This window comes from Oppia nitens, unplaced genomic scaffold (assembly GCF_028296485.1).
Source record: "Oppia nitens isolate AA-2021 unplaced genomic scaffold, nextdenovo-longstitch-racon4-pilon3 scaffold22_pilon_pilon_pilon, whole genome shotgun sequence".
NCBI lineage: Eukaryota > Metazoa > Arthropoda > Arachnida > Sarcoptiformes > Oppiidae > Oppia > Oppia nitens.
This window is the reverse complement of record NW_026533202.1, coordinates 423,672-439,376: the sequence shown is the minus strand read 5'-3', so window position 1 is coordinate 439,376 and position 15,705 is coordinate 423,672. Positions and strand designations below refer to the sequence as shown.

At 23.6% G+C, this 15,705-nt stretch overlaps 2 protein-coding genes across 3 annotated transcripts; both read right to left on the bottom strand.

The window, feature by feature from the left end:
- Positions 1 to 159: 159 nt before the first annotated feature.
- On the bottom strand, positions 160 to 991 carry LOC128953550 (uncharacterized). Its single transcript, XM_054299039.1, has 2 exons — positions 574 to 991; positions 160 to 483 (listed from the first exon to the last, which is right to left on the bottom strand). Exons 1-2 carry the CDS (start codon positions 915 to 917, stop codon positions 255 to 257), a joined length of 573 nt encoding a protein of 190 aa, XP_054155014.1. The 5' UTR covers positions 918 to 991; the 3' UTR covers positions 160 to 254.
- Positions 992 to 14,112: 13,121 nt separating this feature from the next.
- Positions 14,113 to 15,125, bottom strand: LOC128953556 (chymotrypsin-C-like). Of its 2 annotated transcripts, XM_054299045.1 has the most exons (3): positions 14,916 to 15,125; positions 14,749 to 14,822; positions 14,113 to 14,656 (listed from the first exon to the last, which is right to left on the bottom strand). In XM_054299045.1, exons 1-3 carry the CDS (start codon positions 15,103 to 15,105, stop codon positions 14,147 to 14,149), a joined length of 774 nt encoding a protein of 257 aa, XP_054155020.1. In that variant the 5' UTR covers positions 15,106 to 15,125; the 3' UTR covers positions 14,113 to 14,146. The 2 variants fall into 2 exon arrangements, with proteins under 2 accessions (XP_054155020.1, XP_054155019.1); XM_054299044.1 differs by having other exon boundaries at positions 14,749 to 15,125.
- Between the last annotated feature and the right edge of the window lie 580 nt (positions 15,126 to 15,705).

The window sequence follows — 15,705 nt, the reverse complement described above, 5'->3', positions numbered from 1 at the left end:
AAAAAAAGTTTTTTTTTAAAAATTAATTTATAGATAATTTGTTTGTTATATTTATTTTAGTTAATTAATACTAAATAAATAAAAAAATAGTTTTAAATATATATTTTTTATATCAAAAAAAAATTATGTTTGATGTTTGTTTGGATTTTATAGTTGATCCACAAGTTTCAAGTGATGATGATGATGAGCTAACTGATCCCATTGTCATATATGAGGGAGGGATCTATTGAATGGTGATAATGAAAAAATCAAGTTTACCGCCGGCGGCGGCGTCCAGGACTACTATAGATAGTCTGGCCGCCGACCTCCACAACAATTGGTCCACGTTTTTGATTACTACCGCCCGGATAATAATTATTAGACCATGGATCCCGTTCCCTTTGAACCCTAACCCTAACCAAACCGCTTAGCACTTCCAGTGCCAGATTGATACCCTGCGATCCCAGTGTTTTGTTACGCTGAAGATCCATATTGAAAAATGGTCTAAAAATAGGAGGGGGTGGGGTGGGGGGTATTCCCAAAATAATTATCAAAAAATTAATATATATATATATCTATAGATAGTTAACATACCCGACATCGACACCTACTCTACCGGTTTTACCATTGATACCATTGCCGAAACCGTCGACATTGACCACTCCTGGTCCCTGAGTTGTCCCATCATATCCTGGATCTTCTCCGGGAAACGGCTGCTGCTGTTGTTGTCGACTATTGAAGTTACGAGTAGTAGGCGGTGGAGGCGGTCGTGGCGACGGTTCCTCGTCCTCGTTGTCCACATAACGAAACTGTTTGGCGGCGATAGCCCTGGACGGCGGCGGCGGTGTCGGTGGTGGTGGCGATTGGCTATCATTACCGCAAACTATTACCGATAATACTAATAATAATACCGAAACTAATGTTAAATATTTAAACATTTTTTTGTTGGTTTTCTCGGTCTATCTCTTTGTTTGATTGTTTTTAGTATATATTAGATAAAAGTTTTCCACTGAAATAACTACTATAATAATAAAAATAATTTTTTTTGCAAATATATAAAAGTATTAAAACCTTTAAACTAAACTCAGGGTTACTATACTGTATTATAATCAAATAAATCTCTGTTTGTATGTGTGTTTGGGAGGGGGAATGGGTTGGTTGGACTGGTAGTTAAAAAATCAACTGTCACTTCCTCTATACCATAATGTCTTTAATAACTATACTGTATAATACAATTACAGTACTAAACCAAACCAAACAGCTAATCAACATTCAAGTAAATAATAAATATTATTTATTTTATTATTAAAATTATAATATATATATATTTAATACTACTGTCCTCTCTCTCTCTCTCTCTCTCTCTCTCTCTCTCTCTCTCTCTCTCTCTCTCTCTCTCTCTCTCTCTCTCTCTCTCTATGTATTACACATATAATATGAAAACAAAATTTCAAAATAAAATTCAAGACACAATTATTACCAGTGAACTGGTATATCAACAAAAAAAATAAATAAATAAAAGTTTACTTCCTATACATGTATAAAATCAATGTTATTATTATTATTATTATTATTGACAATTGACTTTCACTGCAAACTATTATAATATATATATATTAAACTAACTATAAAATTATAGTTTATAATAATAATAATAATAATAACAATGTTGACCTGAAAGTTATTAATAATTAATTATTTGATAAACATTGAATTTATCATATAATTAAATAATTAATTATTATTTTTAAAAAAAACTATTTGGTTTGTATATTGATGTTTAAATCAATATTCAATTAATAAAAAAATAATTGTTTATTACTGTACATATATATATATATATAATTTTTCAGAAAATAAATTGCATTTAAATTACATTAATTGATTTATTATACTTTAAAAATTTATTCACAAATAATAATAATAATATTTAAGATAAAAGTTTTATTTACTGTTATTTTCCGCGTAATGACCTAAATATCAATTAATAAAATAAAATAAGTCAACAAATTTGCATCACATTTGATTCAATAATAATACTTTTAAAAAAATTGTTTTAAATATTTTATTATTGTTAAATAATTTTGCATATATATATATAAAATAATATATGATATATAATTTATGGTTATGTAATAAAGTAATAGCTATTTTTTAAAAGTAAAAATTTATTTATTTTTTAAAAAAAATAAAACATAAGATAACAATCATTTGATTTGATTTTTTTATGGTTCATTAGATTTGATTTTAATTTTTTGTTTACTGACTGATTGATTGCAATGAAATCACATAATAATAATAATAATGTATTTATTTTTGTTAAAAACTTGTTTTTTAAAGTATTAGTTTTGATATTTGCATAAATTAATAATTATTATTATTATTGTTATCATAAAACAAATTATTAGTAAATTGTATATTTTAGAAAAATAATAAAACTAAAAAAATATGTGATTCAAAAATATGGGTAAATTTTGTTACATATTTATAAGTGTATAATAATAATAATAATATAAGCATTGATAGTTGATGATTAAATTAGCATGGAGATTATTTAATAATTTATTTATTTATCTACTAATTAGTAGATATCAGTAAAATTAATTATAATATATTGATATACATTTAAATAAATAAATGATTAAATGATAATAAAAAATTTTTAATAATAGTATTATTAGATAATGATAACAATAATATTTTTATTTTAATTATCTAAAGTATAAATTAATATTAACCCTTATCAGTTGAAAATGCTAATAATAATAAACTATAAAATAATATAAAGTTATTTAAATATATACATGTATAGGGTCTAGTTCATAAGATCTAAACTCATTTGACCCAAACTTACTTGACCCAACTCATTTGATCCAAACTCATATGACCCAACTCATTTGAACCAAACTTATTTGACCCAAATCACTTGACCCAAATCATTTGACCCAAATCATTTGAACCAAATCACTTGACCCAAATCATTTGACCCAAATCATTTGAACCAAATCACTTGACCCAAATCATTTGACCCAAGCTTATTTGACCCAATTATTATTTTATTTTTTCAAACTATATAATTATATATAAATGATACAAAACTTAATAAATAGTTATAAAATTATGAACATTAATATTTATTACATATTTATTTTTTAACCAATTGGTAATATCTCTGGCTTTTTATATTTTTTAAAAATTAATGTGTAATAAATAAATAAATATTAATAAGATCTAATTTTTATAACTATTTAGATTATTATTTTATTAAGTTTTATATCATTTATATAGTTTGAAAAAATAAAATAATATTTGGGTCAAATAAGCTTGGGTCAAATGATTTGGGTCAAGTGATTTGGTTCAAATGATTTGGGTCAAATGATTTGGGTCAAGTGATTTGGGTCAAGTGATTTGGGTCAAATAAGTTTGGGTCAAATGAGTTGGGTCAAATGAGTTTGGATCAAATGAGTTGGGTCAAGTAAGTTTGGGTCAAATGATTTGGGTCAAATAAGTTTGGGTCAAATGAGTTTAGATCTTATGAGTGCGACCGACATGTATATACTGTATATAATAGCTATTTTATTAATTTTAAAAAATTAGATAATTAATTTACAATTAAAATACAGACTAAACTAAATAAATCAATTTAGTTATTATTTATTATTTTTATTTTTGAAAATTTTATACTTAATAAATTAAGCAATTGTTGAATAAAATACATATTTTTAAAAATTATTATATTATATTAGATAATATAATATTTTATATATAAATTCAGATAAATAAATTAATATTTGAAATTTTAATATCATTTAGTTTAATAATTTTGATAAAAATTTGATACTTAAATATGATAGTATAACTTGTTTAATATAAATGTTTAGTATAGAAATATTTTATATATTTAATAAATTAAGCAATTGTTGAATAAAATACATTTATATATCAAAATAGAAAATTATTTTTTTTTAAATTATAATTTTTTAAATGAATTACTAATCTAAAATTTTTTAAAAAAATTATTTCATAAATAGTATTTATTGTTTATTTAATTTATTTAACAAAATTAATAATTTGTAATAATTTATTAAATATTTTATTTGTGTGAAAAAATTAAAAAAATTATTATATTGCTACCAAATAGTATTAATTAAAATTTGATATTTATTTACTAATTATTATTATACTATTGAAATTATTAGTTGAAAATTTAAATCACAAACAATTAATATTCATATAATGATTTAAAATGATAGCAAAAAAAATAAAGTAAAAAATAAAAATAATATATTTTTATTGTTGTTGTTTATTGATTGCTATTGATTGTATTGGCCATCCATTGGACAATAGGTGATATCCGTACGATTAATAATTGGGCGTCAGATTGTCGGCCCAAACACGAAACACCATCAGATATACCTTTATGTATACCGATAAGTACAGCCCTATCCCCGACATACTGTATCAATGGTCCTCCAGAATCACCCTTTAAATTAGGATACAGTTATACAGTATATAATATGTATGCACTATTAAATACTACTACTACTAATAATAATAACTACTACTAACTACTACTAACTACTACTACTACTTACTACTACTAATAATAGTAATAATAACTACTACTACTAACTACTAATACTAATAATAATAATAATAACTACTACTACTAACTACTAACTACTAACTACTACTACTACTACTAATAATAATAACTACTACTAACTATTACTACTACTACTATTACTACTACAACTACTACTAATAATAATAACTACTACTAACTATCACTAATACTACTAACTACTACTACTAATAATAATAATAACTACTACTAACTATTACTACTAATACTATTACTACTACAACTACTACTAATAATAATAATAACTACTATTACTGCAAACTACTACTTGAATATTAACTTAATTCAAGTTTTTTTTAAATATAAAAAAATATAAATATAATTATAAATTACTGGACACATAGCGGTTCCTGTATTTGGCGGATATCTGATCCCAACAATAATATTTCCGTACGGATTATTTGTATCGTAAAATGGTTTCAATATGACTATCCAACCCATCCTAAGTTGTCCAGTATTATGGACGCTATCATCAATCATACCGTAACCGGCAAACAATGCTAACTCGTGTTCCGTATTCATTATATTAGGTTCGGGTAAACAAATACTGTTTATCTGTTGTCCAAACCCGTGTAAACCCGTGGTCGGTATTGTTGTCGTTGGTATCGGTATTTTAGATTTTAGTCTAACTAATGCAATATCGTAACCCGATTTATATCGGTTAGTATGCGTCCAATTGGGATGAGTGAACCACTTGTCCACACCGTATGTATGGCCCGGTTGTTGTCTCATATCCTGAACTGTACGCACAGTATATGTACTCTCGGGTCTTAAAAACAAAAACATTAGTACCGTTTTATATTGTTTTTTCTTTACCATATATATATATATATAGAAATATCAAAGTCATGGTGAATAATGCGAGTTTTCTCCCATATAAAAATATGGGTTTTTTTTTATTTTGGATAATAATTTTCAACCCCCCTGTTTTTGTCTATATTTTAAAGATTTTCCACCCCTTATTTGTCTGTCTGTCTGTCTGTCTGTCTGTCTGTCTGTCTGTCTGTCTGTCTGTCTGTCTGTCTGTCTGTCTGTCTGTCTGTCTGTCTGTCTGTCTGTCTGTCTGTCTGTCTGTCTGTCTGTCTGTCTGTCTGTCTGTCTGTCTGTCTGTCTGTCTGTCTGTCTGTCTGTCTGTCTGTCTGTCTGTCTGTCTGTCTGTCTGTCTGTCTGTCTGTCTGTCTGTCTGTCTGTCTGTCTGTCTGTCTGTCTGTCTGTCTGTCTGTCTGTCTGTCTGTCTGTCTGTCTGTCTGTCTGTCTGTCTGTCTGTCTGTCTGTCTGTCTGTCTGTCTGTCTGTCTGTCTGTCTGTCTGTCTGTCTGTCTGTCTGTCTGTCTGTCTGTCTGTCTGTCTGTCTGTCTGTCTGTCTGTCTGTCTGTCTGTCTGTCTGTCTGTCTGTCTGTCTGTCTGTCTGTCTGTCTGTCTGTCTGTCTGTCTGTCTGTCTGTCTGTCTGTCTGTCTGTCTGTCTGTCTGTCTGTCTGTCTGTCTGTCTGTCTGTCTGTCTGTCTGTCTGTCTGTCTGTCTGTCTGTCTGTCTGTCTGTCTGTCTGTCTGTCTGTCTGTCTGTCTGTCTGTCTGTCTGTCTGTCTCTGTCCCACATATGTCAGTGATTCGAATCCAGGCTACAAATTTTTTTTTTTAAGTTAAGGAGTTCGTATGGAAATGCTTTTGAAGCATTCTGAACTGGTTATAAATAAAATACTAAATTATTGTAATTATTTACGAAAAGCAATAGTTAATAATTATATTACAATTAGAATATATATATATATATATAGATTAAAAAAAATAAATTTAAACAAAAGTCTATTATAATTACTCCAAACAATGTCCGGCTGTTATAATCCAATTGGCGTTCAATACAACTCCAGTACAGATAAAACTATAATTTTAATAAAATTAAATATTTTATATAAACAAAAATTACAAATTTAGCTAAAAAAATTTAAATTAAGTTATATTAAGTTAATTTAAATACTGTATATATATATATATATACTGTATAATTATTAAATATACCTGGTAGTTTTCCAAAATCCCCAAAAATATTTATTTACTTCAATTAATGCAATCCATGGGAACTCTCCCTTAAGAGCTAACCGTCCGTTTTGGACACTACTTGTAGTCTCATTGGTTGACCACTTGAAACATTGTCCGCTAATAGTAGTAGTCGTCGACAACAACAGTGATGACTGTCTGCCGATACCACACGTGTCGAGCGTTACGTTCGGGTATTGTTTGATACGTGAGTGCAAACCATTCACTAATACTATTAACACTAGATTTTTATAAATTAATAGTTATTATAAATTTAAAAAAAAAATTATGTTATGTTAATAATAATATTTATTTTGTTTGTTTGTTTATTATAAATGTTTAGTATATGAAAAATTTTATACTTAATAAATAAAACAATTGTTGAATAAAATACATCATTGTTATTGATTAATGAAATTAAATAAAAATTAATAAAAAATATATAATTTTTTAAATAAATTATTCTATAAATACTAATAGTATATTTTGTTATATTTAATTAAGATTTAAAAATTTTCTTATATTAGTTTAATTCATTAGAAAACTGAGAAGTGATATTTGATATTTTTTTTTGTAAAAAATTAAAAATTATTACACTACTATAGTTATATTTTTAATGAAATATTAATATTTTTAATTAAAATTAATATTTATTTTTAGGAAATTATAATGTTTATATAAAAATATATTTAGTTTTCAATTATGTTAAAAATAGTTTACTTTGAAAATGATTTTGATAATTTATAATACTGTATATTTATATATCATGATAAAAAATAATAAAATAAAATTAATTTTTGTTTAATTGTAAACTTATATTTTAAAACTCTCTCTCTCTCTATATATATATATATATATATATATATATATATATATATATATATATATATATATATATATATATATATATATATATATATAGATTTAAAAAATAAAAATTAAATTAAACAAAAAAGTTTATAATAATTACTCCAAACAATGTCCGGCTGTTATAATCCAATTGGCGTTCAATATAACTCCACTACAGTTATTACTATTAATTAATTTAATTAAAATTAAATTAATTTTTTTAGAAAATTAAAATAAATATTTTATATATACAAACACACACACACACACACACAAATTTTTTAACTTAAAATTAAATTATATTTAATTAGTAAATATACCTGGCTGTTTTCCAAAATCGCCAAAAATATTCAGATCCCTGAATATATGCAATCCATGGTAACTCTCCCGGAAGGGCTAACCGTCCGTTTTGGACACTATTGGTCTCATTGGTTAACCATTTGAAACATTGTCGGCCAGTAGTAGTAGTCGTCGACAACAACAGTGATGACTGTCTGCCGATACCACACGTGTCGAGCGTTACGTTCGGGTATTGTTTGATACGTGAGTGCAAACCATTCACTAATACTATTAACACTGTATTAGCAGATATTTTTTTTGATTACAAAAATAAAATAATACATATTTTTATTTATAAAAATAATTAAACAAAATTTTTTTACACTCATCAAATAATGTATTACTAATAAATTTTAAGTGTGAAGTTATCCGCAAGCTTTCAGCTATAGATGTCATTAGTATGTGTTTAAGCATTAATACAATGATATCATTGTAATGTGTAAATGCATTATGTAGTCAATGAATAGACAAAAATTACATTTTTTTTAACTATTGTTTTTTTTTTTTAATCAAAACTAATATTATAATTGGCATTTTTTGTTTTAAATGTGTTATTACTATAATTAAATATTATATAAACAAAAAATGCCAATTATAATATTAGTTTTGATTAAAAATTAAAAAAATAAAATAAAATAGAATAAAAAAATTTTTTTTATTACTATTTATATTTTGAATTTTTAAAAACAGATAGTAGACATTAAATAAAATATTAAAAAAAATAAAAAGCAATTAATATAGTAATATCTTTATTTAATATTAATAATAACAAAAATTATTTAGTAAATTAAACTGGTTAAAATTAATTCATATATATTATCTAGATTATAACTTTTATTTAATCATCATCATTTTTTTCTATCTTGGTGTTGGCGACCCTACTACTACTACTACTACTACTACTACTACTAACAAGCATGTTGAATTGTCTACACAAATGTGCCACCATTATTATTATTATTACTCTGGTAGTTTAAAAACATTTTTTTGTAGTTTTTTTTTGGATAATGTGAGTTTACCGGTCCGTATATTATGTTCACAGTTTAGGGGACAATACTTTTTTATCGCACAGTTTCGATATTCTCTTATGTATTCCTCTTTCACTGGATCGCAGTTATTGTGTTCTGAATTTGGTTCTGGAAAAAAATATATAGACAAAAAAATATTATAACAGTGTCATAGCCAGGGTTTTAAAAATGGCAGGCATAAACAATAGATGCCAATTTTGCTTAAATGCCTGCCCTGCCTCTGCCATGCCCTGGGCATCTATTTTAAGGTGGTGACACCTATTATTTTAATTTTATATTATTAATTTATTTATAAAACATTGTTTTTATAATATATTTGCTTGTATTTTTGTTTTGTATACCTTTAATTAAAAGGTAATATCATTGGAAAGAAGTAAATTAATTGTAAATTTAATTAACACGTTAAAACACTAAATTACATTATTTTTACAAATACAGTTGCTTTTAGCAATTTAAATTGGCAGGCAAATAAAATAAATGCCCAAAAAGCCAGGCATCTATTTGGGCATTGCCAGGGCAGGCATTTATTTTCTTAAAACCCTGGTCTTAAAACATTGATTTCGATGAATGAGATAATGATTTCGATTTAACTGACAATTCGACTTCAATTACAAGATAAACAATTCGATGACTGATATATTGAATTCGATATTTAGCCATCAATCATACCGTTAGCGGCTATAAAAAAAATCCAGTGCCAACTCATGTCCAGTATTCATCACTATATCGGTTTCGGGCAAAACAAATGCTGTTTAACTGCCAAAAACAATGACAACCCTATCGGTGTCCACACCGTATGTATGACCCTTCCGGGTGAGTGTTGTCTCAGATCCTGAACTGTACGTACAGTATATATGTTCTCTTAGGGCTTAAAAACATATGTATTGAATGTTAATACAGTAAATACTTAATATTTTTCTAAATTTTTTTTATTACTATTTATATTTTAAATTTAAAAAAAAACAGATAATAGGCATTAAATAAAATATTTAAAAAAATAAAACTATTATATTTATATAATAATAATAATAAAATATATTATTTAACAAATTAAACAAGTGCAATTAATAAATATATTATTAGATTATATTGACTTTTATTTAATCATTATTATTTATCGCAGTCCTTGTGTTCAATTGGGGCTAAATAATAGATAATAATAAACTATTAATTATTATTTATTATTATTATTAGTAATTATTATTAATAGTAATTATTATTATTAGTAATTATTATTAATAGTAATTATTATTATTAGTAATTATTATTATTAGTAATTATTATTAATAGTAATTATTATTATTAGTAATTATTATTAATAGTAATTATTATTAATAGTAATTATTATTATTAGTAATTATTATTAATAGTAATTATTATTATTAGTAATTATTATTAATAGTAATTATTATTATTAGTAATTATTATTATTAGTAATTATTATTAATAGTAATTATTATTATTAGTAATTATTATTAATAGTAATTATTATTATTAGTAATTATTATTAATAGTAATTATTATTATTAGTAATTATTATTAATAGTAATTATTATTATTAGTAATTATTATTAATAGTAATTATTATTATTAGTAATTATTATTAATAGTAATTATTATTATTAGTAATTATTATTAATAGTAATTATTATTAATAGTAATTATTATTATTAGTAATTATTATTATAAGTAATATTATTAATAGCAGTTACAATTAATACTATTTTGTTCATAATTATTATTATCAAAATTTCAATGTTTTTATTAAAAAACAATTGATAATTTAATTAAAAAATTTAATTGATAATTTAGTTTTAGAATATATAATATTTTTTAAAAAAATTATTTAATGACTACTATTAAGTAAAAAAAATAATTTACAAACGGCATTTAAAACTTTTTTTTTTAATTTATTTAACTAATATCTTATTATGTTATCATAAAAACTAAAAAAATCTAAATTAAATATGGCTTTCAGCTAATCATTATTATTATTATTATTGAAATTACAATAATTATTTTATTGAGAAAATATTGAAATTAAATAATAAGTTAGTTTTAAATATAAAAATATTTTTTCCCCCAATTATTACTGTTAAGTAAAATAAAAAAATTTATAAATGGCTTTTTGAAACTTATTAAAAATTTATTTATTAACTAAATATATAAATAATGTTTTTCATAAAAACTCAAAATTTAAATTAAATAATGTCTTTCAGCTTATCTATAACTTATGGGTATTTGATATAAAAAATAACTTAAATAATAAAAAATTTATATTATAATTATCATAAAAGTTAGGGTTTACAGTGATCCCCGTGAGAGGAAAGTTTCCAAATTTTTCCGAAAAATATTTTGGTTTCCCCCTCTCTATTTCATTAGATGGGAAAATAATATATATATATATATTATATTAAATAATATCTAAAACTTTATATATATTTTTTAGTATAAAATTAATTTATAATATTAATTATTAGTATTTATACGGAAGTTATAGTTATTTTTTTAGTTTTTATTGGGAATTTACATTGAATTTACTGTGAACTTATAGATTATTTATTGGGAATTTATTGATTATCTATTGGGAATTTAGTTACTAATTTTAGTTACTCCCCATTCGCCCCCTATACCCCACTGAGATCGAAAACATTTAGCAACCCTGATATATATATATATATATATATTATACTTAAATAATATCTAAAACTTTATATATTTGTTAGTATAAAATTAATTTATATTAATATTAATTATTAGTAATTATTATTTATTAATTAATGTTAATTAATATAACTTAATTAATATTAGATGGTTGTTGTGGTGGTGTTGGTGTTGGTGTGTCTGTTGGTGTTGGTGTTGGTGTTGGTGTTGGTGTTATCTATATGGTAGATGGTTGTTGTGGTGGTGTTGGTGTTGGTGTTGGTGTTGGTGTTGGTGTTGGTGTTGGTGTTGGTGTTGGTGTTGGTGTTGGTGTTGGTGTTTGTGTTTGTGTTTGTGTTGGTGATGGTGTTGTTGTTGTTGTTGGTGTTGGTGTTGGTGTTGGTGTTGGTGTTGGTGTTGGTGTTGGTGTTGGTGTTGGTGTTGGTGTTGGTGTGTGTTGTTGTTGTTGGTGTTGGTGTTGGTGTTGGTGTTGGTTTGGTGTTGGTGCTGGTGTTGGTGTTGGTGTTAATGTTGGTGTTGTTGGTGATCCTTCAAAGCATGTTGAATTGTGTACACATTGGCCACCCGTATAGTTTAGTACATACGGTTCCTTACAAACACAACCGGACTTACACTTATATTTACAACGTAACGGTCCGATTCCGGTGCGTATATATTCACAGGTATCGCGACATAGAGCACCACATTTGGTAAACTTTTGTTTCAATGGATCGCAATCTTTGGGTCCAATTTTGGCTAAAATTTTGTTAAAATTTAAATTTATTAAAATATTTATTATTAACTAATTAACTAATTATTAACTATATGTATACCTGATAATGATGATTCAAAATAAATACAAGTAATAATAAAAATAACAGTTAAAATCAATACTATTTTGTTTATCATTATTATTATTATTATCGTTGAAATTTAAATAATAAGTTTGTTTTAAATATAATAATAATTTTTTTTATCAATTACTACTATTAAGCAAAATAAATTAAATGGGTTTTTCAAATTTATTAAAAATTTATAAATTATTTAATTAAATATCTAATTATGTTTTATAAATACTAAAAAAAATTAAATTAAATATGGCTTTCAGTTTAACGATAACTTATGGGTATTAGAAATAAAATTTATAAGTAATAAAATTTATATATTATATTATATATAATAAATTAAAAGTTATAGTTTGTAGTTGAAATATGAAAAATTAATTTAATAAAAGTTATTTATTTATTTTTAAAAAATTCACTTAGAAGTCTGTATTTGTTATATTTTGTTTAATATTTATTTTTTTAAATTAAAAAAAATTGGCTACTTTTATCTATCGTAACTTATTGTTTTTAGGTTAGATAAAAAAAATGATAATCCGATTTGGGCTAAACAGGTTTACCCCCTATACCCCCCCTTCCGCAACAATTAATAATTTATATTAACAACTAAAATAGTTTATTTCAATTGTAATTTCAATTATTTTAGTTTCATATTTAATTAAAAAACAACTGTATATTTAAATTAATAAGATATAATTTTATTTTATTATAAAAACTTTATTTTTTTTGTTATTAAGTTAATATTTCCAACAACAAAAAATACTAAAAATAATTTATAATATATATATATATATATTTATATAACATTTAGTATATATTCTACTTTAAAAATAATTAGAAATAATAATTTAACTTTTATTTTGACTAATATTATGTTTAATAATAAATAAAATGAGACAACACCCGGCGCCGGGCCATACATACGGTGTGGACAAGTGGTTAAACTGTATAATAAATTAGTTTTCTATTGTTGGCATTTATTTTTGATCAATTAATTTACTTATAATATGGTAATAATAATAATTAAAAATTAATAATAAATATTTTTATTTTATTTATTAATTAAATATTTTTATTTTATTTATTAATTAAATATTTTTGTTGTTATTTTGACAGTTTGTATTTCAAACAACAAAACTGTTTTCATTAGTTTTATAGTTAATTAAAATATTGGTAAAAATTATTTGATTCAATTGTAGAATATTATACTTAATCATCTATCAAATAAAATTAATTTATAAAATTTTTTATTAAACAAATATAATTATTTTAATTATTAATATCATATATTTAAACAATATTACTTATATAATTTATTACTTTAAAGTTATTAAAATTACAAAAATACATTATAAAGCATAATTTGTTTTATATAAAAATACTATAATTTATTTTAATTTTATTTGCTATAATTTTAAAAATATTTTAAATTGTAAATTCTATATTTAATTAAATAACTATCTAATTATAATTTTAGTTAAAAAAAATTAATATTTAATTTTTTATTAAAAATATTATTTTAAAAAAGTTAAATTGATTATTTAAATAAGTCATATTTAAATAATAAGAATATATTTAATTATTATTTAATAAATTTTATACTAATAATAATAATGATAATCACTTTATATCATTAACGCTAAATAATTATAATTGTTAAAAAAAATTTCAACAATATAATGCAAACTATTTATTTATTAATTATTATAATTTTTTAATTATTGCAATTATTACAATAATATATTAATAGCTTTATATATGTTTCTTCAAATTAGTTAAACAAATTGATTAGTTATTTATTTTTTTAGGATGCATTTCTTTGTTAATCCAATCGAGAAAAGCGGATACTTTAGTAAAGACAGATGGAATTCCAGTAGAACCGCAATATCTGCCAAATGAAGTTATACCAGCAATGAGCCATTCACCTCTATCATTTTTACAGTTTAATGGTCCCCCACTATCTCCCTTACAGGTACTGTTTGTACGTTCATCGTCATAATAGCCGGCACATATTTGTGTTTTTCTGTCTAACGAATCATCATATAATTTGCTACAATTTTCAAAGTCATAAATCGGTAGAACGACTTCTTGTAAAATTTTTGACGAATTTCCATCATATTTAAGGTTACCCCAACCAGTTGCCACACAATCTTGTTTAGAGTTCAAGATAAAATCTTTATCAGGCAAATGAATAACATCAAGTCTAGTAAGTTTATTGAATTCTAAGGACTTGTTTAATTTTATTAATGCTATATCGTTAATGACAGTTTTATCAGAATAATTAAGATGCATGAACACCTGTTTTATGGAATATATTTTTTAGAATTATTTTAATTAACAATATATGAAATATAATTATAGAAATTAATAATTAAAAAATAAAATCATACATTATCTTTGAATACATTTATCGAGAATTTTGTCGCCGCCTCTATATCTGTATCATTTTCGCCAAATTTTAATACTATTTTTTCAATATTATTATCAAAACGATTAGTTATATTGTCAGAAAAACAGTGAGCAGCCGTCAAAATCCAGTTTTTGTTAATTATACTACCTCCGCATCCGTCAATATCATTAGGATAATGTATATCAATCATTACCATCCATGGCCAGGCCATATGCTGGGCATTTTGTCCGCCAACTATACGATTAGTTTCCCATTCATCGTATGTATAGAGTGATGAACCAAACAAACTCCCGGTATTTACCGCTATTCCTACTAATAATAGGAATAATATATTCATTTTTATAAAATTAATGCTAATATGAATAAAAAAATTTAAAAATTTATTTTTATAAAAATTAATAATCAGATAATAATAGTAAATTTTATACTATAATAATTTATCTAAGTATAAACTGTTGAAAATTTAATAGAAATTTTCATCTATTTATACGATTTGTTATTTAAAAAAATAGTAAAATTTTACAAAAAATTATTACCTAAAATCATTTATCATTTATGAATTGACAATTGATAATTTATTATCATAGTATTTTTTAAAAAAACATTTGCGATTTAAGTATAATTATTTAAATGTTTTGTTTTTTAATTTTATTGTTTTAACCATTAATTTAGTAAGTATTACAATTGTATTGCGTAAGTAAAAAAGTCAATAATTTTTTCCTATTTAAAATATGTTTCTAACAATTAATTAATTTAAAAAAAAACAAAAAATAACTATATCCTTTTGTGATTATTACTTGATTTCAGAGTGAGTAAAGATAGAATGGTGGAGTGGGGGGGGGTTAAAATAACAAAAATAAATGTATAATAACCTTGGTTGTGGGGGGGGGGTATAGAGTGGGGTTACAATTTATATTTGATTTCAAAAAAACTAACT

Coding starts and splice junctions, on each gene's coding strand:
- LOC128953550 (XM_054299039.1), bottom strand. CDS start 917: ATGTTTAAATATTTAACATTAGTTTCGGTATTATTATTAGTATTATCG. Junction 484..573: donor AGAGTAGGTGTCGATGTCGG/GTATGTTAACTA, acceptor TCCTATTTTTAG/ACCATTTTTCAATATGGATC.
- LOC128953556 (XM_054299044.1), bottom strand. CDS start 15,105: ATGAATATATTATTCCTATTATTAGTAGGAATAGCGGTAAATACCGGG. Junction 14,657..14,748: donor TAAATGTATTCAAAGATAAT/GTATGATTTTAT, acceptor TCCATAAAACAG/GTGTTCATGCATCTTAATTA.